The sequence below is a fragment of the Taudactylus pleione genome, unplaced genomic scaffold, assembly GCF_031769625.1.
Source record: "Taudactylus pleione unplaced genomic scaffold, aTauple2 ptg000146l, whole genome shotgun sequence".
Taxonomy (NCBI): Eukaryota; Metazoa; Chordata; class Amphibia; order Anura; family Myobatrachidae; genus Taudactylus; species Taudactylus pleione.
The window spans coordinates 4,904,088-4,923,353 of NW_028284548.1; the positions used below are offsets into that span (position 1 = coordinate 4,904,088).

The following is a 19,266-nucleotide window of genomic DNA, read 5'->3' on the forward strand; positions in this document are numbered from 1 at the left end:
GTGTAAATATGAATGTTGGAGACATATTTCATATTTTTTGGAGTTGTTCTCATATTCAGGCTTTCTGGAAAGATTTATTTGATTTGATTTCCAAGGTATTGAAAGTGAATATCCAGCCATCCCCTTCTTTGGCGTTACTTCACGTTTATCCTGTAGGTATGCCCAAAACTGACTGTTATTTAGTGGGTCATGTTCTTCTAGCAGCCAAGACAGCAATAGCACAATTATGGAAATCATCTTCTCTTCCATCTATTCATAAAAATATGCATAAGGTACAATTCGCATTTTTGATGGAGACTGTAGACGTTGCATACTCCACGTCTGCTGTTTCGCCACTGAGGTTATGGTGTAAATGGCAGGAATTTGTATCTGTTGGCGAAGGTGCAGACCTTATGCTTGGAGATATGCCTTCTGTATGAAAATATTTTGGGTATTGGTCCTTACTGGGATTTAGGCATTTTGAATATGATATAATTTATATGTACTGTATATTTTTGTGAACTGTGGTACTGTCTCCTTTTTTTTTTTTTTCTTCTTTCTCATTTTGGTTTTATATTTATTTTTTTTCCCCCTTGTTCTATTTTCTTTTATATTACTTACTTATTTTATGTCATTTATATGCAACCATTATAATTGTAAGTAACGTGTTTTTACTTTGTTTTTATTTTATCTTATTTTACTATATCTGTATTTGTGTTTTTTCTTGTTGAAAAATCAATAAAAATTTATTGGAAAAAAAAAAAAAAAGGATAATAGTGCCCACAAACTGCATCCAGGCAATCTAGATATACCTGCTCTGTCACATTGTGTGGACCTGTACTATTTGGAGGACTTTATATTTACCAAGGTCCATCAGTGTGCATCCAGTATCAAGTGGCTATTACCGGCTGTAACCACAGGCAAGTGATGACCACGGGGAGGATCAGTGCTGGGATACCAAACCAGCCGCTATAAACAGAAGCACTGTGGTTCCCCAGACTCAGGAGGAGAGGCATACAGTGGAGACACACTGCCGCCATCCTCCACAAGTTATACGAGGAGACAGACACTAATATTGAGTGAAAGCATTTCCTCTGGATCCCATATGCTGAAGCTAAAGAAATCCCAATTTGTGTTTTTCAACCTGCTAGTGAGCATTGCACACTATGGCCCTCATTCAGACCCGGTCGCAAGCGCTGAGTGCTCGCAACGGGGTCAATGGTTAGGCGGGTTGGGGGGGGGGGTTTCACAAACGGAGACGTCCTTAAGGAACGCCTGCCGTTTTTGGGGGCCACACTGACATCAGCAGTGATGTCAGTGGGGAGCTTCCTGCTCGATCAGAGCAGGAAGCTCCCTGGGGCTTGCGGCTGCCGAGACCCTACCTTAGGGTCTCGTCGCAAGCCCCGATGGTCGCAATGGTCTTGACCATCGCGACCATCAACCTGGCTGGTCGCTAAAGCTGTGGATGGTAACCCACAGCTTAGCTAGCGACCAGGAGGCCGCACTTAAAAATAGAAGCGGCTGCCCTCATTCAGAACGAGCGCCTCTGAATGAGGGCCTATATGTATGCAACTAAACTATACAGGAGACTGTGACTAATTGTAATTCATTAGTGAGGATTTATACTTAAGTTACCTGGTTTCATATTTTACATCGTTTTATTCAAGGACCAATTTAAGTCCAAAGGACACTATTTTATACATGTATGTTTCGTTATATGGTAGATTTGTTATATCTCATATGTGTCAAAATTGTGTTCTATTTTACTAAGAGAAGCCTTGTCTAAATATTTTGTTTCAAAGTCAAGTGGTTATTACATAGTAGTAAATTTTATTAAGCTTCACTCTGAAGCGCAATTCAACAATTTTTTGGGTCTATTTGGTTTTGAGAGCTAACTAGCCAGCTGGTACTGGCTGATTGGATTAGCAGCTGTGAGTGGGAAAACAAAATAATTTATTTACACTAGTGCAAGGATTTCAGCGGTCGGGAGACCGTCACACTGTAATATACATTCAGCCCTGTCATCAATCACATAACTGAACCTAAGAGTGACATATAAGAACAATTTACTTAATTTCATTTTTGCGGAATTTCTCAATAAGAAACTTCTGGCCAAGGGGTGCTGTGGAAAAATGCTGAGACTTTAGTGCGCCGTGATTCGAAAAAGTGTGAGAACCACTGTCGTAGAGACTTTAATATCTAGCATTCAGTCACACGTCTAATCTACATTATACTCACTAAATTGTAACAGTTTAGCAACATTCTTAGTTCTCATATGTCTATTTTGCCTGGCTGAGTGCTAGCAAGTATTACAATATATTTGGTGTTTTTTACAATACAACGACCACAAAACACACACAACCACATTCCGTTCATTACACAATACAACACCCATTGAACACACATAAGGAAAATCATCAATAAACACTGGCAGCTACTCTTGAAAGACGACAACTCGCAGACATACTACCGACCAAACCCAAAGTAATTTACCGCAAAGCCCCCAACATTCACAATAAATTGGTCTTCAATCACATCCCACCCCTGAATTTAACACAATGCACCCTAGACAGTACAAAAGTCACACAAAGTTTTTATCATTGCGGTACATGCACGAACTGCAAATCCATAAAATACAGAAACACCACACCAACCACATCATTCTCGTACACACAAACAGGACAAACATATAAAATATGGGAATACATCACATGCAACACCACCAACGTAATTTACCTCATACAATGCCCGTGCAATCAATAACATGTAGGAAGGACCATCAGACCACTAAAAACCAGAATTGTGGAGCACCTCAGGCACATCACCAAAGAAGCAGACAACCACAGCATACCCATACATTTCAACAAACATCACAGCAAAACTCAAGACCTCAAATTCATAGGGATCAAAGTTAAACACGTGAAAAAGAAATAGAGAGGTGGCGACCACACCAGAATCCTTAATAAAGAGGAGCTCAGGTGGATCTTTACACTTCAAACTCTGACACAGAAAGGTCTTAACATAGACAACGAGGTGAAACCAAATAAACAACCTATCCCACCACACAACCATACCCATTCCTTGCATCCTCATGGACACCCCCTACCTTATATAACCCCCCCACACCCATCTTACACCCCCTCCAGATGCACAACCCTATACTCCACCCCCCTCATCCACATCTTTACCACGCACCCACACCCAATTGTTTCACCCACACTCACCCCCCATCCCTTACACTCTCCAGCCCATCATGCAACTTCCCCCCGTCCGTCACGTATCACCACATCACCCGCACCCAACATGACCGGTGGGGGGGCCCAACACATTCCCCACACCCTTACAGTCCCCTCACCCACCACCCCCTTACCAACGGTACCTACTACACCATAAGCCCATCCTCACTCACCACTACCCCTCCAACTTTCACATATACAGCCTACACACCTCATTTACCCACCACATCGCCCGCTCTCCCCCAACCCAGTTTCCCTCCACACATAGCGATACACGCACATATCTTATCCCTCCACACTGCATAGAACCCCAATAAAACAGCCCCCTGATGTAATGCATCCATACCCCCTCTCATGCCTGGCACACACACCCCCTAACCACACCACCATTACAAACATTCCTACTGTACAACACATACACTATCCTATCAAACTACACCGTCCGACTGTACACACACCCACCATCACTCCTACATTCAGCTCCACTCCCATTGGCTATAGCAGCACACACATCACCCTGGATTGCCCCCCACGCCACATTCCACAACCCCACCTCCCCAACATTTAGCAACCACATTACACCCAGAAACAGGCCACCATCTCCAAACCCTAACACCGCAACAAAGCTCAATTTAAACACCCCAGATCAGCCCCCTTTCCACAATACCGCCTAATCCCACGCACACACCTACCCATCATTCCTCCAATCAGCTCCTCCCCCATCCGACACATCAACACACACATCACTCGTCAAACCCTCCCACGTCATACTCTGCAACAATACACCCCCCTGCCCCCACACTTCACCACCATTAACCACTACACTTTAAATACCTGCACACATACCCGGCAAAATAGCGCCATTGCAGTATCCCACGACGCAACACAGCCCACCATCCACACACCAGCCCCCTCTCCATCACACCGATCAACCCACACATCACTGTGTCAAATCACCATATCTCATTACCCAGGCACACTCCACCGCCATATACACTACACCACACCATGCCTGACAGTTCACATCCCCCACTGGTGCATGACAGGAATCAGCGTCCATATCACATATGCTCCACACTCAGCCCGACAGCTCCCATCCCCTATTGACCCCCGCCTGGATTCCCTGTCCACCTTCCTCATTGGTTGACACACGTCACGTGCCCGCCCCTCACACCCGGAAGTGCAGATAAAAGAGCGACATAAGCATTGTCCACCTACAAACTCTTGGAAGAAGGCCTTACCACAGAAACGCGTTGGTGACATTCCCACAGACCACACCCCCCCTCTTGAACCAACCAACACCCGCATCCGGGACCGCCGGTGTCAGTTAGCATCGACCCAACTACACCCACGTGTAATTGTACTAGACACTAAAAGGCACCCACCGGTCCAGGCTGCCGCTAGCACCACCAGCAAACGGCTACCAGCCCTGGACCAGCCTTCCAGCAACCCCAGTGTCCATCACCACCGGGGTGCACACACCCATAACGCATCAAGCAAGGGTCCTCTGGAGAGGAGGGTCACCCCCACGGCCGGCCCAGCCCTCCGCCGACCACTACAAGGCAACCATCAGCGGGCCCAGGTGACCTGGAACCCCGCATGCACCGCATATACTCAGACTACGCATAGCCGATTAAAGACCCCACGACCCAGTAAGGCGTACTCACCAAGCAAGGAGGTCCAGCCACCCCCTCCGACAAGCGACTTGCATTCTCGTGTTCCAACCACCGAACCAGCATAGCACGCAAGGAAGTGGACAACACAGCACACAACCCCAAGCATCTCGGCCACAATGTTCACCCACCCCCAAAAAAACCCGTACTCTGTAAACTTTGTTAACACCATGCAGCACGCCGCCGTAGTGAGACATTGAACAAGCAGCAAACTGATCTCCATGGTACCCAGACTCTCCCACAAGGCTCTTAAGACTGTAGACCATAGCTCCAGCAGGGAAAACAGGCTGGTCAAGAACTGCATGGCAAGGAGCCCCCTGAAAGTGTCGACCTACGGTACCTTCCCACCCAGAGCTTGATCACCCACACCCTCCACCTCCCCTTTCACCTACACCTCCCCCCTTCCCCTCAAGACATCATCGGAGTAGCATTGTGCCTGCTCAATAAACGATTTGGCCTCCCTACATTGTTTGTCTCTTTATTTACCCTATCTCCTATCTAACACATTAACACTACCACTACACCCACCACAACCTCCTCCCACACAGGAAGAGCGAACCTCACCACCCTATACCAAGTGTTACCATATATTTGGTATTTTTTTTATTGAATCATCTCCTTATAGCACACTGATAGGCAACCAATATACTTCAGAGGCCATATGGGCAGCCCACTAAACAATAAAAAGACCCACAAATTATGCTTAATCTCAGCAATATTAAAATACATTTAATCAAATATAGAGATACTTATCTGAAATAACATATCAGCAGGTAGTTAAAACAAGTATTACAGACTATAACAATCAATCTGTCAATTAAGGAGGAAAAAGCTGGTGGACAAAGGTGGAGGGCTGCATGTTGTAGTTGCAATTGGAGCGCTTAATAACCACCCCCCTCCGCACCACAAAAAAAATAAAAATAAAACATTAATAAACCTTGTAGCCGGTCTACACTCTCTTCCATTGTTCCCAATTCAAAATCTTCTCCTGTATTAATTCCATCTTTTTCCTTAAAACAGGGGCACCCTTCCCACTGAGATATATTTGTCCCATGGATGAGCTCTATCGTTTAGCTTTTATTTTGGGCAGGTTGGAAACTGCCACACATCACAATTATCCATCAGTTTGGAGGGTAAAAACTCAAATATCCTGCAACAATTAGGTGGTTTTAAAATCACTAAACCGCATGTGATTTAGCCAAATCCTTCTGCAGCTATTAAGTCCTTCCTAAATCTACTTTAATTAATTAAGCTATTGATCTCTTTAAGGCAAGCATGTCAAACATGCGGCCCGAATAAACATTTTATGCGGCCCAACAGTGGCACCAAATATATATATAATATGCGGCCCACACCCCTGCCACGATCGGAGCTCCACTTCGATCGGGCAGTGTTTACTTTTAAAACTGGCAACGCTGGTCTCTGAAGCTTCAGAGGCCAGCGTTCCCAGTGATGCAGCGTGCGGGTGACGTCATGACTTCACCCGCGTCTCCTGGGATGAGAGGAGCCTGCGCCTGCCGCTCTGGATCAAATTAGATCCATTCATTTGGGAATGATGACAGTGTGGACTGGAATGGTCCTCAGCGGCCATCGTGAAGAAAAGTCCTTCACAGATGAGTGGGGCCTGTTCTATACTGGGAGGGGGCACAGCATAAAAGGCACTACTAGGGGCATTACTGGGGCACTACTGGGGGGTTCTGCATAAGGGGTATTATTGGGAGCACAGCATAAGGGGCACTACAGACTGAACATTCTCTATAAAGCCTGTAAGACCTATATAGAGGTTAATATGTGGAATAGTAAATATATCCTTATGATGTTGACATTACAAGAGGTTATTAGAAATCTTCCCAGAGTTCCCTATTCTTTGCCTGCTGCCTTGTCCTTTACATGTCCTTACAACTACAGTAGAGTACTGTGCTCTGTAAAAACTCCTAGTGCTTAGGTTTGAACCTTAGAATCAAAATAATGTTTTCAAACATCTCATATATTGAGACTATTTGAAATCAATATGGATATTTAAAAGCACTTGAAAAGCCAAGAAAGCTTTCTAAAGACATTGGTTTTAACCTTGTTGATATACAGCAGAGTTCAGTTGAACTGATGGTGTTAAGAGATGCTGGGTTAACTCCTTAACAGTCAGAGACAGAACAAGACCATGAACATTCAGACGTCTGCATTATCAGACACACTCTAGTTAACAGATCAGCAGCTGCAGCGGAGCGAGTCCTGTGTCAGGCGCGGGCCAGCCATGTAAAGCCTCGTTTGGCTGGTTATGGGATGCATGCTGAGGGGGAGCAATCATACAAGCATATGACAGGAGTGACTACGCTTGGATGAGCAAGAGAGGCACCAACGTGGCTCTGGAACAGAGATCTGGTTCACTGACGGCTTCTAGACAGAGAGGGGGAATCTGATGCCTTGTTGTAGTCATGATTCATTCCTGTGTTGTGTCTAAGTCCAAGGTCTGTGCTAGTTCTGAAATGTGCATTCATTCCAAATGCCATGGGTCTTTTTTGTATGCATCAACTGTATTTGTATGGGTCACTGTTGGCTTTTATCGAAAGGTGAATATACAAAAAAAACACATTAAGAAAAAAAAAAAAAAAGTACAGGAGTGTATTGAGTTGTATGCAAAACACAGATATGATACAAATTAAAACAACAGCAATTAAGAACAGGTTATAAAATTATGTTGCAAAGGACTGAACAATGGCTAAAACTATGTGGACACCCTGTCTAATTAGTATGTTCAGTTACACTCATTGTTAACAGGTTCATAAAATCAAGCAAACAGCCAAACAATCGCTATAGTCCAACATTAGCAGTAAAATGAGATCTTCCGATCTATCAGTGCCACCTTTTCAACCAGTTAGTATTGTATATCAAATTTCTGCACTGCTAGAACTGCCCTGATCAACTGCAAGCAGTTTTATTGTAAAGTGGAAATGTCTAGGAGCAACAAAAGCTCGGCCACTATGTGATAGGTCAAACAAGCTTACAGAGGCTGACCGGTGGCGTATCTATAATGGGTGTTGCACCCATGTTTAATACTGTTAATTCCAGAGTTCCGCATCTGAGACACAGCACAAATCACCTGGAAAGTGGCATCGCAGACATTTTCCTGGCGCTTTACGCATGCGCAGTGAATTAATAATAGATCACTGGGAATATGGCATAGACATCATGCTCCCGGAGACCTGTGCATGCGCAGTAGGCTCTGACACAGTAAAATCTGGTATCTGCGCCAGCTGCTACAGAAGACAGACCCCCTCCTCTCTTAATATGCCCCTGGCGGATGCGCATAAAAACAGATTATCCCCTGTTGCATGAACTGCTTGTTAGGAAATTCATAGATTGGATTTCCATTGCCTAGAAGACACTCAAAGCCTCAGATCACAATGTACAATGCCAAATTTTGGCTTGAGTGGTGTAAAGAAAAATTACATTGGACTCTAGAGCATAGGATGTGCGATTTCCGGAGTGACAATCATGCTGATGGTTGAAACGAAGTTTGGTGGATGCCAGGAAAACACTTCCAACCCAAATGCGTACCACCAAGTGTAAAATTTGATTGAGGAGGCAGAACAGTCTTGTGCTGTTTTTCATGGTTTGTCTGATACCTTAACTCCAGTGAAGAGAAGTCTTAATGCTATTGCATACAATGACAATTTAGAGAATTATTTGCTTCCAACTTAGTGCCGTATGCAATTATAGGCGAAAAGTCAGATTCCAAGAAAAAGTATCGTGGATGACGTCATTTCGCCAGGCAGAAAGTTTCCGCCGTATTCAATTCCAAAGACTTCGCATACGCGAAAAGTCAGTGCAATGTAATCGGTGTAAAAGTTTCGCCTATGAACAGCAAGCGGAAAAAAGTACAGAATTGCAGTTTTGGGGTGCCAACTTCAGGAAACCAGCCTGCACCCTTGGGACAGTCCCCCAAAGATAAACTGTTTAAAAAAAAAGGACTTTAGAACACCCCAAAAAGTACTATCATTTTGGGGATGAAAAAGTGCAAAGTTGGGGGACAAACTTAAAAACTAGCTAAATAAACTTCTGGGGGTCCCCAAGTATGAGGCAGGTGTTTTTATGATTGCAGGTGCTTGCGGAAGGTGGATTTTTTACGTGATTTAAAACTTCACTTTAGCAACTTAAAAATATGCCAGCACCCATTTTCATGTACCCCAAATTTCCTCAAAAAAAATACTGCTTAATGCTATTCTTCACCATTTGTGTTAAGGCGCTAATTGGAACCAATTGACGCAACTTAAGTACCCCAAATACCTCCATTAGGACTAAATCTGGGGCATCTATAGTGATCCCCAATGTTAGTGCATCTTTTGGGGGGTGTCAGGCCGAGTACCCCATTTTTGACAGGACTTTTCGCCTATTTCAGTTTTGCCAGGTGCCGCTTTTGCATTTTTACGAATTGAAAACGGGGAATAGCGGGAGCGCGCTCGATACTTTTACGCATGCAAAACACGTGATGTAGGCGTAACGTCCGGCACGCGAAAAAGTATTGCGGGTGCAAAACTAATTGAATACGGCCCATAGTAACAATAGTTTGGGGAAGGCTCTTTTCTGTTTCAGCATGATCAAGTGTGGTAACCAAGAACCTGACTGACATGCACAAAGCTCTGATCTCAACCCCAATGAACACCTTTGGAATGCCACCTGCATGCCAAGCTTTAATGCCTAACATAAGTGCACAACCTCTGTAACTGCACTGGTAAATATGAATCTCTGCAGTCTTGTACAGGTACCTTCATCTTAAATCCTTCTAAGTAGAGTGGAGGCTGTTAGAACAGCAAAGTGGGGTGGGCAGTTTCTGTAGGCCCATGGTTTCGAGATGAGATGTTCAACGAGCTCAGAAGTGTGATGTTAGTGTGTGCACATATTTGTAGTGCAATTTACAAAACAAAAAAATGGGTAAACTATTAATGAAAATAGTAGTAGTTGTGTGAAAGAAAGCAATTTAACAAACATCTGCAGTTTGCAAACTTTAAAGTACATTTTAATGCACAATTACTATCCATTCTCAGACAGAAAAAAATGAAGCACTGAATGCCGCAGTTTGGGAACTCTAGCAGTGTGCAAATCAATCTAAACATTAAAATAAGATTTTGTGGTTCTTGGTTTTACAGTAAGTGGATGTTATATAGAAAGCACAAATTAATCACTGTTCGTTATATTGTCAACTCTGTGGGAGTTGGTAAAGCTAGAATTTCCAGGCTTCCCAAAACTCATAGCGCAACTGGATCTGTGTCACCGAAACAAAAGGGAAAATGAGAATGGAAAAGTAAAACACCCTGAATTGACAAAGTACTGATTAGCAAAACTACTATTATTTTTATACGAAACAAGTAAGGACTAACAGACTTGGCAATTGTTTGTTCAATAGCACAACACAGACTTCTTGAAGCGGGTAGAACTTCAAGAAAGCCAATAAAAAATGAAACTAAAGTGAAAACAACTCCTATAAACAAGTTAATTCAGCTAAGGGGGGCATATTAATTACTAATAATATGTCAATAATATGTATTTTTAAATAAACAAAACACAGCAAAAAACAAGCTTTGTCTGAATTAATTTGCACACCACTGTACCATCCCAAATGGCAGAAATGACAGCTTCCTAACATCTTGCATCCAGGCCAGCTAAGTCTTTAGGAATGTTTTCCAATTCTCCTTGCAGAACTCTTCCAAATCAGAAATAGTTCTTCTTCAATGTATGTTTGAGATCTCACCACAGATTTCTAATACTAAGCAAATATGAGGGACAATCTAGAGGAAACTTCCATACTTAATCTTTCACTGCTGTAAGTATCTGACTGAAATAACCATGTTTTTTTCAGCTTTCCTTACTTCACTATCTCTAGAACATTAGTTTCTTGGTTTGTTGAAACTGAATGTTTGTATGAAAGAGTGCATCTGAACACAAAATTACTATGTGAAATGTGGTTGGCAGTTATGTTATTGACTACAAGTTATTGGGCAACAATAAATCATATGTAATATTAAATTTATGATCATTTTAGATGTTTTCTTGTAACCTGACAGAGTGACCAGCAAATGAATCTGTATTTGCAATATCCAGCTGTTAGGGTAATTTGGGGTGGGAGAAAATGCCATTTGAAGTGGGAGAGTGACAGATTTATGCATAGTCCATTCTAACTGCCAGCTATGGATTACTCTGGACAATCCGGAAATGGCGACATCTGTCTGGAGGCCAGAGGTTCCCTAATGCTAGATACTGTAAGTGGTGTCCGGAACCTCAGGGTGCTGAACCGCCTGTGCGCGTCTCACAACAGCATAAGGCCAACCCAGGCCTGCCTCCACCCCGCTTCCACCCGCCCTGGCATGGTCCGCGTTCTCTGACTAACACGTCAGAGTCAGTGAGTACCCTTGCCGAGTCAGATAGAATTAGCTGTACTGATTACTGGTTCAAATAGAATTTGGGACGGGCGACAGAATTGGCAATCAGACACAACACTGGCTATTGGCTGCTTCATGTATGCACACAGTGTTGGTGACAACTGTCACAGTCAGAAAAAAGCTAAATATATATGACAAAAGAAAATACAAGGGGAGGAAGCATTGCTGCATACAACTTTTTTTACTGAAAATTATATCATGTGATTAAATAAAGATAAATAAATAGTTTACACTATAATACCCAAATCATATAACATATAAAACGGTCAAAGGACCTATTTGTTAACTAAAATCAAAGGTGCATATTTTGAAAACTATATAAAAATATGTGTGTGTGAAAAGATCACTTTTTTTGATGAGTGATCAAACATCTAAATAGGCTGAAAATGAAGATAGAATTTGATAGTGCCGAGTTGTAGGAAGCAATTTATATTGTTCGGAAGAAACCGTCCAGAATAACCTGTGTACCTCTTGTTAGTTATGTTGGCAAAAACTCAGCTGTCTCACAGTAATTAACACACCATCTTGATAATGTAATGTTGATGGGTGAGACACCTCTATGTGCTGGTAGCCATACTTGTGTGTTTTATAGTGCAAATAAATAAAGACAGCCTATGGTGTGATGACACAATAAATAAGCATAAGGACAGTGTGCAGGTTTTGTACAGCCTACGTTGTTAGGTCCAATAGGATGTTTTTGGTGTTATCAGTTCCAGAACTAGCAGATGAATTCACAGACATGTGGGTAAAATTTTTAAATAGTATGTCAATGGTTGCACAGCTCACCTGATTTATTTACCATGCTTACATATAGATACAGCTACCGCGCACCAAAATTTCCCTTGAAATTGTATGCAATGGCTGGCAAGTAAGTAAGGTAATATGGGGCATGCAATCATTTACCTGTATCTAGGGGAGAGTGTAGTGTATGGGGATAGGGGGGGGACTCTAATGCATATAAAGGGGTATGTGGGCTATGGGCTGGTATATACGGGGTTTAAAGCACCCTGCGGAATATAAAGGAGCATGAGGGCTCTCTGAGGCATATACAGTGTGATTTTTGGCCACGCCCCAAGTACAGGAATCTGAAAAGGAAAAGGTGGTAACCTTACTGCCAGCATTTCTGTTAATACTGCCTTTTGTTTATATAAGAAATTATTTGCCAAAGATTATCTTTTTTTGTCTTTTATTTATTATTTTGTATATCCTTTAAGTATTGTGAGTATTTTCTCATAAAAAACACCATTTTACGAAGCTTGTTCTCTGTGATTTGTATCAGATCCATAAGCCTGTGGATTCAGGTAATCAATGTTCGCACGTAGTCTGCCGATGTTTGCAATCTGCGCATGCGTACAAGATGCAGTGCGCGTACTAGTCCATGCACCCCACAAGCATGAGGGACAGGACAAGCAGTTTGTGGGTGGTGACAGGGGTTTGTCATTGGTAACTAATCACCGGCAACTGTGCCCCGCCCCTGTGTGACATCACATGGAGGGAGCGTGGCCTGCACCGGGCCCACGAATAATGTTATATATATCAAAATGGCCCTAGGCAGAAAAAGGGTTCACCACCCCTGGCCTAGATGATCAATGTAATAGATAAGGAAGGCACAGTATATTGGCTAATTAATTCCATTTCCTTAAGCACTGCTTAAAAAATATTAGCGATACTGTTTCAGTCACTTTTCTTGGGGTAGTGAGTGGGAATAACAAATGATAACACAGCTATTGGACAATAGTGAAAACAATTATATTGGTAAGTCAAAAAGTATGTACTTTGACATCTGCAATTAAGCATTTTAGCTTACACCGCAAGTTTATTTTGCTTAAATGAATTAGGTTTGGAGTAATATTCTAATAAAGATTTTGCAATATAGAGCTTCTTCCATTACTCAATAGTGTGCAAATATATATTTTTTCTGCAAAAAACAGTATTCAACCCGGTAACAATGCAAACACATCCCAAAAGAAGGCTAAAGATACATTTACCAGTCAGAAGGACAATAAATGTTAATGTGTGTGTTAAATTATTACAGTGCCACACAGCAAAGATGTAGTTGTGATGGGTTAATTTCGGCTCTTCATGTTCTTTGCCACAAACTCTGTTTCACAGATTTATAGCTGCCAACATAAAAAGAAATATAGAAATAGTTTTACAGTGAGGTGTGGGAGGAAAACTGGGTGAGGTCTTGTTTTTCTTTCTTTATTATATATTTTTTGTAATAATTAGCCTTTCTTGTTCTGATAAAACATTGCCCTCAAAGACTGCCAGCTAGTGAAGATGAACAGGATCACCTCCCTCCTTCCAGATAATGACAGCTCACTCCTTCTGAAGGAATGCATCGGGAGAGAAAAATGGGATGTTCTCTGCACCAGGAAGACGCCAACAAAAATATCTGTCTTGCAAAGACTTCCCTTGTTTCCCTGTTTTTATCATAGACTGCTGTCAACATTGTCCAGATATTCATGAAAACAGTCATAGGGTGAATATTTGTTGTGTGCCCTGATACATCTTTATTTGTAAATTTACACAGATATAAATTAAGCTTGAATACAATTAGGTATATATTTCTCATCTAAACTCCCAAGGTGAAAGCCAAAAATGGCACGATGACGAAATCAAAGATTACACAGCAAAGTCTGAGCAAATAAAAGACGTGGCACCCCTCTTGCTCTGGCATGTATCAGGCAGCACTACGTAGCAAGGATCTAACTGGAACAAATATCCATAGTGTATTGCCATTCACCATTATAAAGAGAAAATGTAAATCAATAAATTGTATCCAGTTTTATCTGACATGAAAGCTGCACTGTACATAATTTCCCATTTCATTGTAGCAAAAATGACTACGTACTTCAGGTCTAAGGCATCTCCTTGATAAATAGCATCCATGAGAAAATGTGCCATACAACATCCAGTGGGCCTCTCTCCACATACCAATCATAGCCCAATTTCAGAGATGCCGGCTGTAAATCATGGCTGATGCCTGGTCCTGCCCATGTTCACCCCGTGGTGCCTCTAGACATTTCCCTGCCATAGTAGTAGGATTAATGGATAGCATGAGATAAAAGGCAAATCAGAGGACAAGGAAATCATTGTGTGCTAATGTGCAGGGGTGAAGGTAGATTGAAACTGTGAGGACGGTTTTATGGATAAAACGCAAAGAGAAACCTCTTCACAATGAAACATCTATGTGCATCCAGGTGATGGAGGAACTATTGTGACAAGCTCTTCACTGGGTTTTATATGCCTTCTGCATGTGTGAATATCAGAAAACTCATTATGTTGCTTGAGAGTTTCATGAAACCAATATTATAAAAGAGCTTTAAGAACTCTTGATCAACAGAAGAAAGAAAAAAAAAATAATTAACTTAATGTATTTAAAACCATTTTCTATAAGGCCTCTTAATTTTCTACCATTTTTCATAAAAAAGTGAGCAGGTGGATACTGGGATGAATGATATATTTTAGGGGGGCTGAGTGGATTAAAAGGAGCATTTTACAAAGAATAGTGCAGATTGAATGAAAAGGTCTATGAATATGATCCTAAAATAATCTAATATAGAGCTGTTCAACCACTGACCCTCCAAGTGGTATATGGATGTTAGCCTCAGTAAGCACCAAAAGACTTGTGTTCATCAATAGGCTTCTGCTACAAGCATACATATTAGCATTTAGTTTAGGTCGCACTGACTAAGATTATATTAAGAATTATATTTTGTATCTACCTTTCTTAGTTTAAATATATTTCCTATCAAAGCCAAAAAAAAAAAAAAAAGACTTATACTAATTACACGGACCAAGATCTACATATCACTGCATTCATTGTTATATTTTTTTCTTTTACGTAAAGCTTTCAACTAATTATCCTGGAAGCTGCTCACTGCCATCCGAGTGGATGCAAATAACAGCAAATGCTAATTAAACAACCCAAAGGCTTATGACGACTCTACTGTGCAGACTGAATAAGTATGTTCCAAACTTATCTGTTTGTTTATTAGGTAATATTAACATACTTGAACTCAGCAATGTAATTAACATGGAAAAATAAAATAGATAAATGCTATATCCAGTGGTAAATAAAATGAACCCATTTCTCAATGCTGGCAGACCTGCATCAGGAGGACTACTTCAGTGGTGTGGGCCACCCCAATACCAGATATACTTCCTATATATCCTGTAAAAGAGATGCCATCAGGTTACTGCTGGCCAGCAATCAGCTCTGTTGCTGGCATACACATGAATGCCAAGGAGGAGAGCATCCAGCTGTAAAGTGATAGATGCACATTTGTTGTAGCCATTTTAAAACATCTGGTTTATGAAAAATCAAACGGAAGATCAACGGATGATTGTTCAAACCTTCACTGGGTTAAGGGTAAAAAAAAAAAAAAAATTCAGAAATCAAACAATCTTCAAATCATGGCAAGAGTGACAAATGAACACTATTAGCTGAGATTTCCGGCAGCGGATGTCGCGCGTTATATTATTTCCCCAGATATTTTCATTATGCCCACTTCCACTAGTCACTGTATTCCATTATAAAAGCCTATTTGCGGCACTCGCGTCAATGTTGTGCGGTAATTCTACAGGGTGCGACATCGGAGAAGTGCATGAAAAAGTTGGGAAATCACCCTGATTCCTAATAAAGTGGCAAATAAGATTAAAGCCTTTAAATTGATTTGGGGTACAGAAAAAAAGTACAGAAAAAAAATCTGTAATGTGAATTTGAATTGTTTTTAAGCTAGTTTCAAAAATATTGGGGAAAAGATCCATGTAACTCCTATCTGCAAGTTAAAAAAATCCTCATCTAAACAATACCCTACAAATACCTGTCCCACATAATTCAACCCTTTTTTTGAGCTTTTTACAGGAAAATTACATAAAATTTTGGCCAAATTATACTGTTTAAATGCCTATTTATTGGGTGGGGGGGTGGGGTGGGGCGGGGGGGGGGGGGGATAAGAGTGCACAAGAGGTTCTGCAGCAAATCCCAACACTTGTACCTTAAAATATTTTCCCTTACTTTTCAGCTAAGCATGGGGCAGAGAACTAAAAGCCACACTAAAGCTGGGCACACACCTGAAGGATATATCTGCAGATGATAGTTGTTCATACACACTGAACAACCATCATTGCCATCTGAAGATATATCTGTCCGGGGGTCGCGTTGTGTATACACAGCACGATGTGCAGATATATCTGCCATTGGCTGTGCTGCACAGCCAGCACAATATGTCTGTGAACGACATAGTTCACAGACATAATTGTCTGTACACACAAGCCGACGCACACACGATATGTCGGCCCGTGTGTACCCAGCATAACTCCCATTGACAGCTGCGTTAACGCGACATGGATTTCAAATTGATTAGCAAAATGACGTTGCCACCAACTTTTTCAGCCGCAGTAAGCACATCACAGTTAAAGGTATTCAATTAGTGGAGGTGTGTGATCGTGATGTGTGGCTGCGCTCATCACCACTCATACAGTACGCTAAGAAGGGATGCAATAAATGAAACCAATACAGCTTTGCCATTTGTACGTAGTCACACTTTCTGCAAACAAATGGATTTGCACATTAGAGAACAGATTTGAATATATGCCACCAACTTAAAACCAGAATAGGACACAGATATTAGTGGAATTTCTGTACTTGAATATGGTTATGACAGTGTGGAAACTAGCACTGTGCAAGACCTAAAAACATGGTTATCTTGTAAAATCTCGTCTTTGATTTATGTATTCTACTCTGCTTATATTTCACCATTAGCCAACACTACATGAAACACGATACCAAAATGCTCACCGTGCTCAACTTCCTTGAAGTGAAGATGATCCTGCGTTCGTGCAGCATGCTGGCATATATCTGAAGCATATTTTGTACATCTACTGCTACAAAATATTCCGTAAGATTCCTCTGGGTAGAGAAAATGTATTAAAGTATTAGTGTGGTCTTCATCAATATATATTTTTACACAAATGATACAAGTACAAAAGTAATGTTGAAAAATACTGCAATTGTTTGTTTTGTTTTGAAGAAAAGCAGCGTACTGGTCGCAAACCAAAATTTGACACAAGAGATAAAAACAGTTAAATTATAAACAAGTACAGAATGATATGAATATGATTTACCACTTTTTAATATATCAAGTATTCTACACTAAGCCTAAAGAAAGTCCATATACATTCAAACTGAAAAACAATCTTTGAATCACTGATGACAGGTGCATAGCTCTACTAGAAATGATTGTCTTCTGTAATCCTGTACAGAAAATCTGCACAATAGGTATTCTTTGTGTGAAGAAGGTTTTATGCGTGAACAGGATGAATATGAGTATATACTAGTGTTGAGAAATGTGTGTTTAGTTACCATGGCAGAACTTTAAATGGAAACATTAAATAATAAAAGAAGAATATACAATAAAGTATGAATAGTTTCATATGTGAGTGAAGTTTGTATAAATAAAAAGACAATATTTGGTAAGCTACCAGGGGGTAAATTTACTAAAGCTCGATTTGGGATTCATTTATATGAATCTCCTTAATCAACTGAAATCAAATTGAAATCGAACTGCAAAATCCCTTAGCAAATCTCAAATTTACTAATATTCTATTTTGCATTCGATTTTCAAATCAAATTAGATTTTGTTTCATTTTAGGAAGGGATTTGATGTTCGATTTTGCATGTTCATGTACAAATCGAACACTAAATCCCACTCCAAATCGAACTTCAAATCCCCAAATGAATAGACCTGCTTCATGCTTTAATTTTTAGCATGAGCAGGTCTGATTGACACAGATGCATGCATACATCAGTGAGATGCATTGATGTATCTTAGTGTAAAAAGCTTGTGAAGTGTTATCTAAAGAGAAAAAATTGACGTGGGGTCCCCCCCTAAAAGCACAACCAGCCCCTGACTTTTCATAGCCAGTCCTGGTTGTGTAAATACAGGGGAAAAAATGGTTACACTTATATTTTTACACAATAAACCCGGCACTGACCGCCCAGGGGTGCCGGGGATAGTCCCGGGCTATCAGCCTAGTCCTGGGGTGTCCCTTTATTGGGGGGTTCCCCAACTCCTCAGGGATTTCCGGCCTGGGCTGACTAGCGGTCAGGGGTAATGCTTTGGCTGGGGGACCTGGTGATAGGGTTTCCCTGGCTGTGGCATTACCCCCCCCGCTAGAAATAGCCAGGTGCTGGTTAAGGAAATTACAGGGGAACCCTACGCATTTTTTCCCCTGTATTTACGCAACCAGGACAGGCTATGAAAAGTCTGGGAGTGGTTGTGCTTTTAGGGGAGGACACCCATGTCAATTTTATTTTTACTTAACAAGCTTTTTACACTAAGATACATCCATGCATCTCACTGATGTATACATGCATCTGTGTCAAATAGAACTGCTCATGTTAAAAACAAAAGCATGAGCACTTCTATTCATTTGGGAATTTAAAGTTAGATTTTGAGTTAGTTTTACTTTCGATTTGCAAATCGAATGTTAGTAAATGAAGGGATCCCATATTTTTCTATGGGAAAACATCAATGTTTTGCAGAAATTCGATTTTAAATTAAAATCATTTTTCTGTTCGATTTGGGCATAAATCAAACCAAAATTGAATGGAAGATCGAACGAAATCCAAAATTGAACCATTGTAAATATACCCCCGGGGGAAAGCAACAATATGGTGCAAAGTATTTTTTTCTTAACATGCAACGTCACACAGGGTTATCATCTAAAGTGTGTAATAAAGATGTTTTTATATGCATGTGCTGTTGATGGATGGTCTCATTGTATAATATATCAGAGGGTACTGCTAGAGTGTATATCAGGTGTACCATGGCTAAGGGGGTTGGGAACGGGATGCCGGCACTTGGCATCCCGGCAGCTAGAACCCCCACGCCGGCATCCAGACAGGGTTAGGATACAGAAACCTGTCGGTAGGTA

General features: G+C 41.2%; 1 protein-coding gene across 4 annotated transcripts in view; it reads right to left on the reverse strand.

Annotated features, from left to right (window-relative positions):
* Positions 1-19,266, reverse strand: part of DENND1B (DENN domain containing 1B) — a 243,819-nt gene that overhangs the window by 88,860 nt on the left and 135,693 nt on the right. For all 4 annotated transcript variants that reach the window (XM_088474063.1, XM_088474062.1, XM_088474061.1 and 1 more), the window contains one exon: positions 17,129-17,239. In XM_088474063.1, coding sequence (XP_088330189.1) covers positions 17,129-17,239 — 111 coding nt within the window. The remainder of the gene's footprint in view (positions 1-17,128; positions 17,240-19,266) is intronic.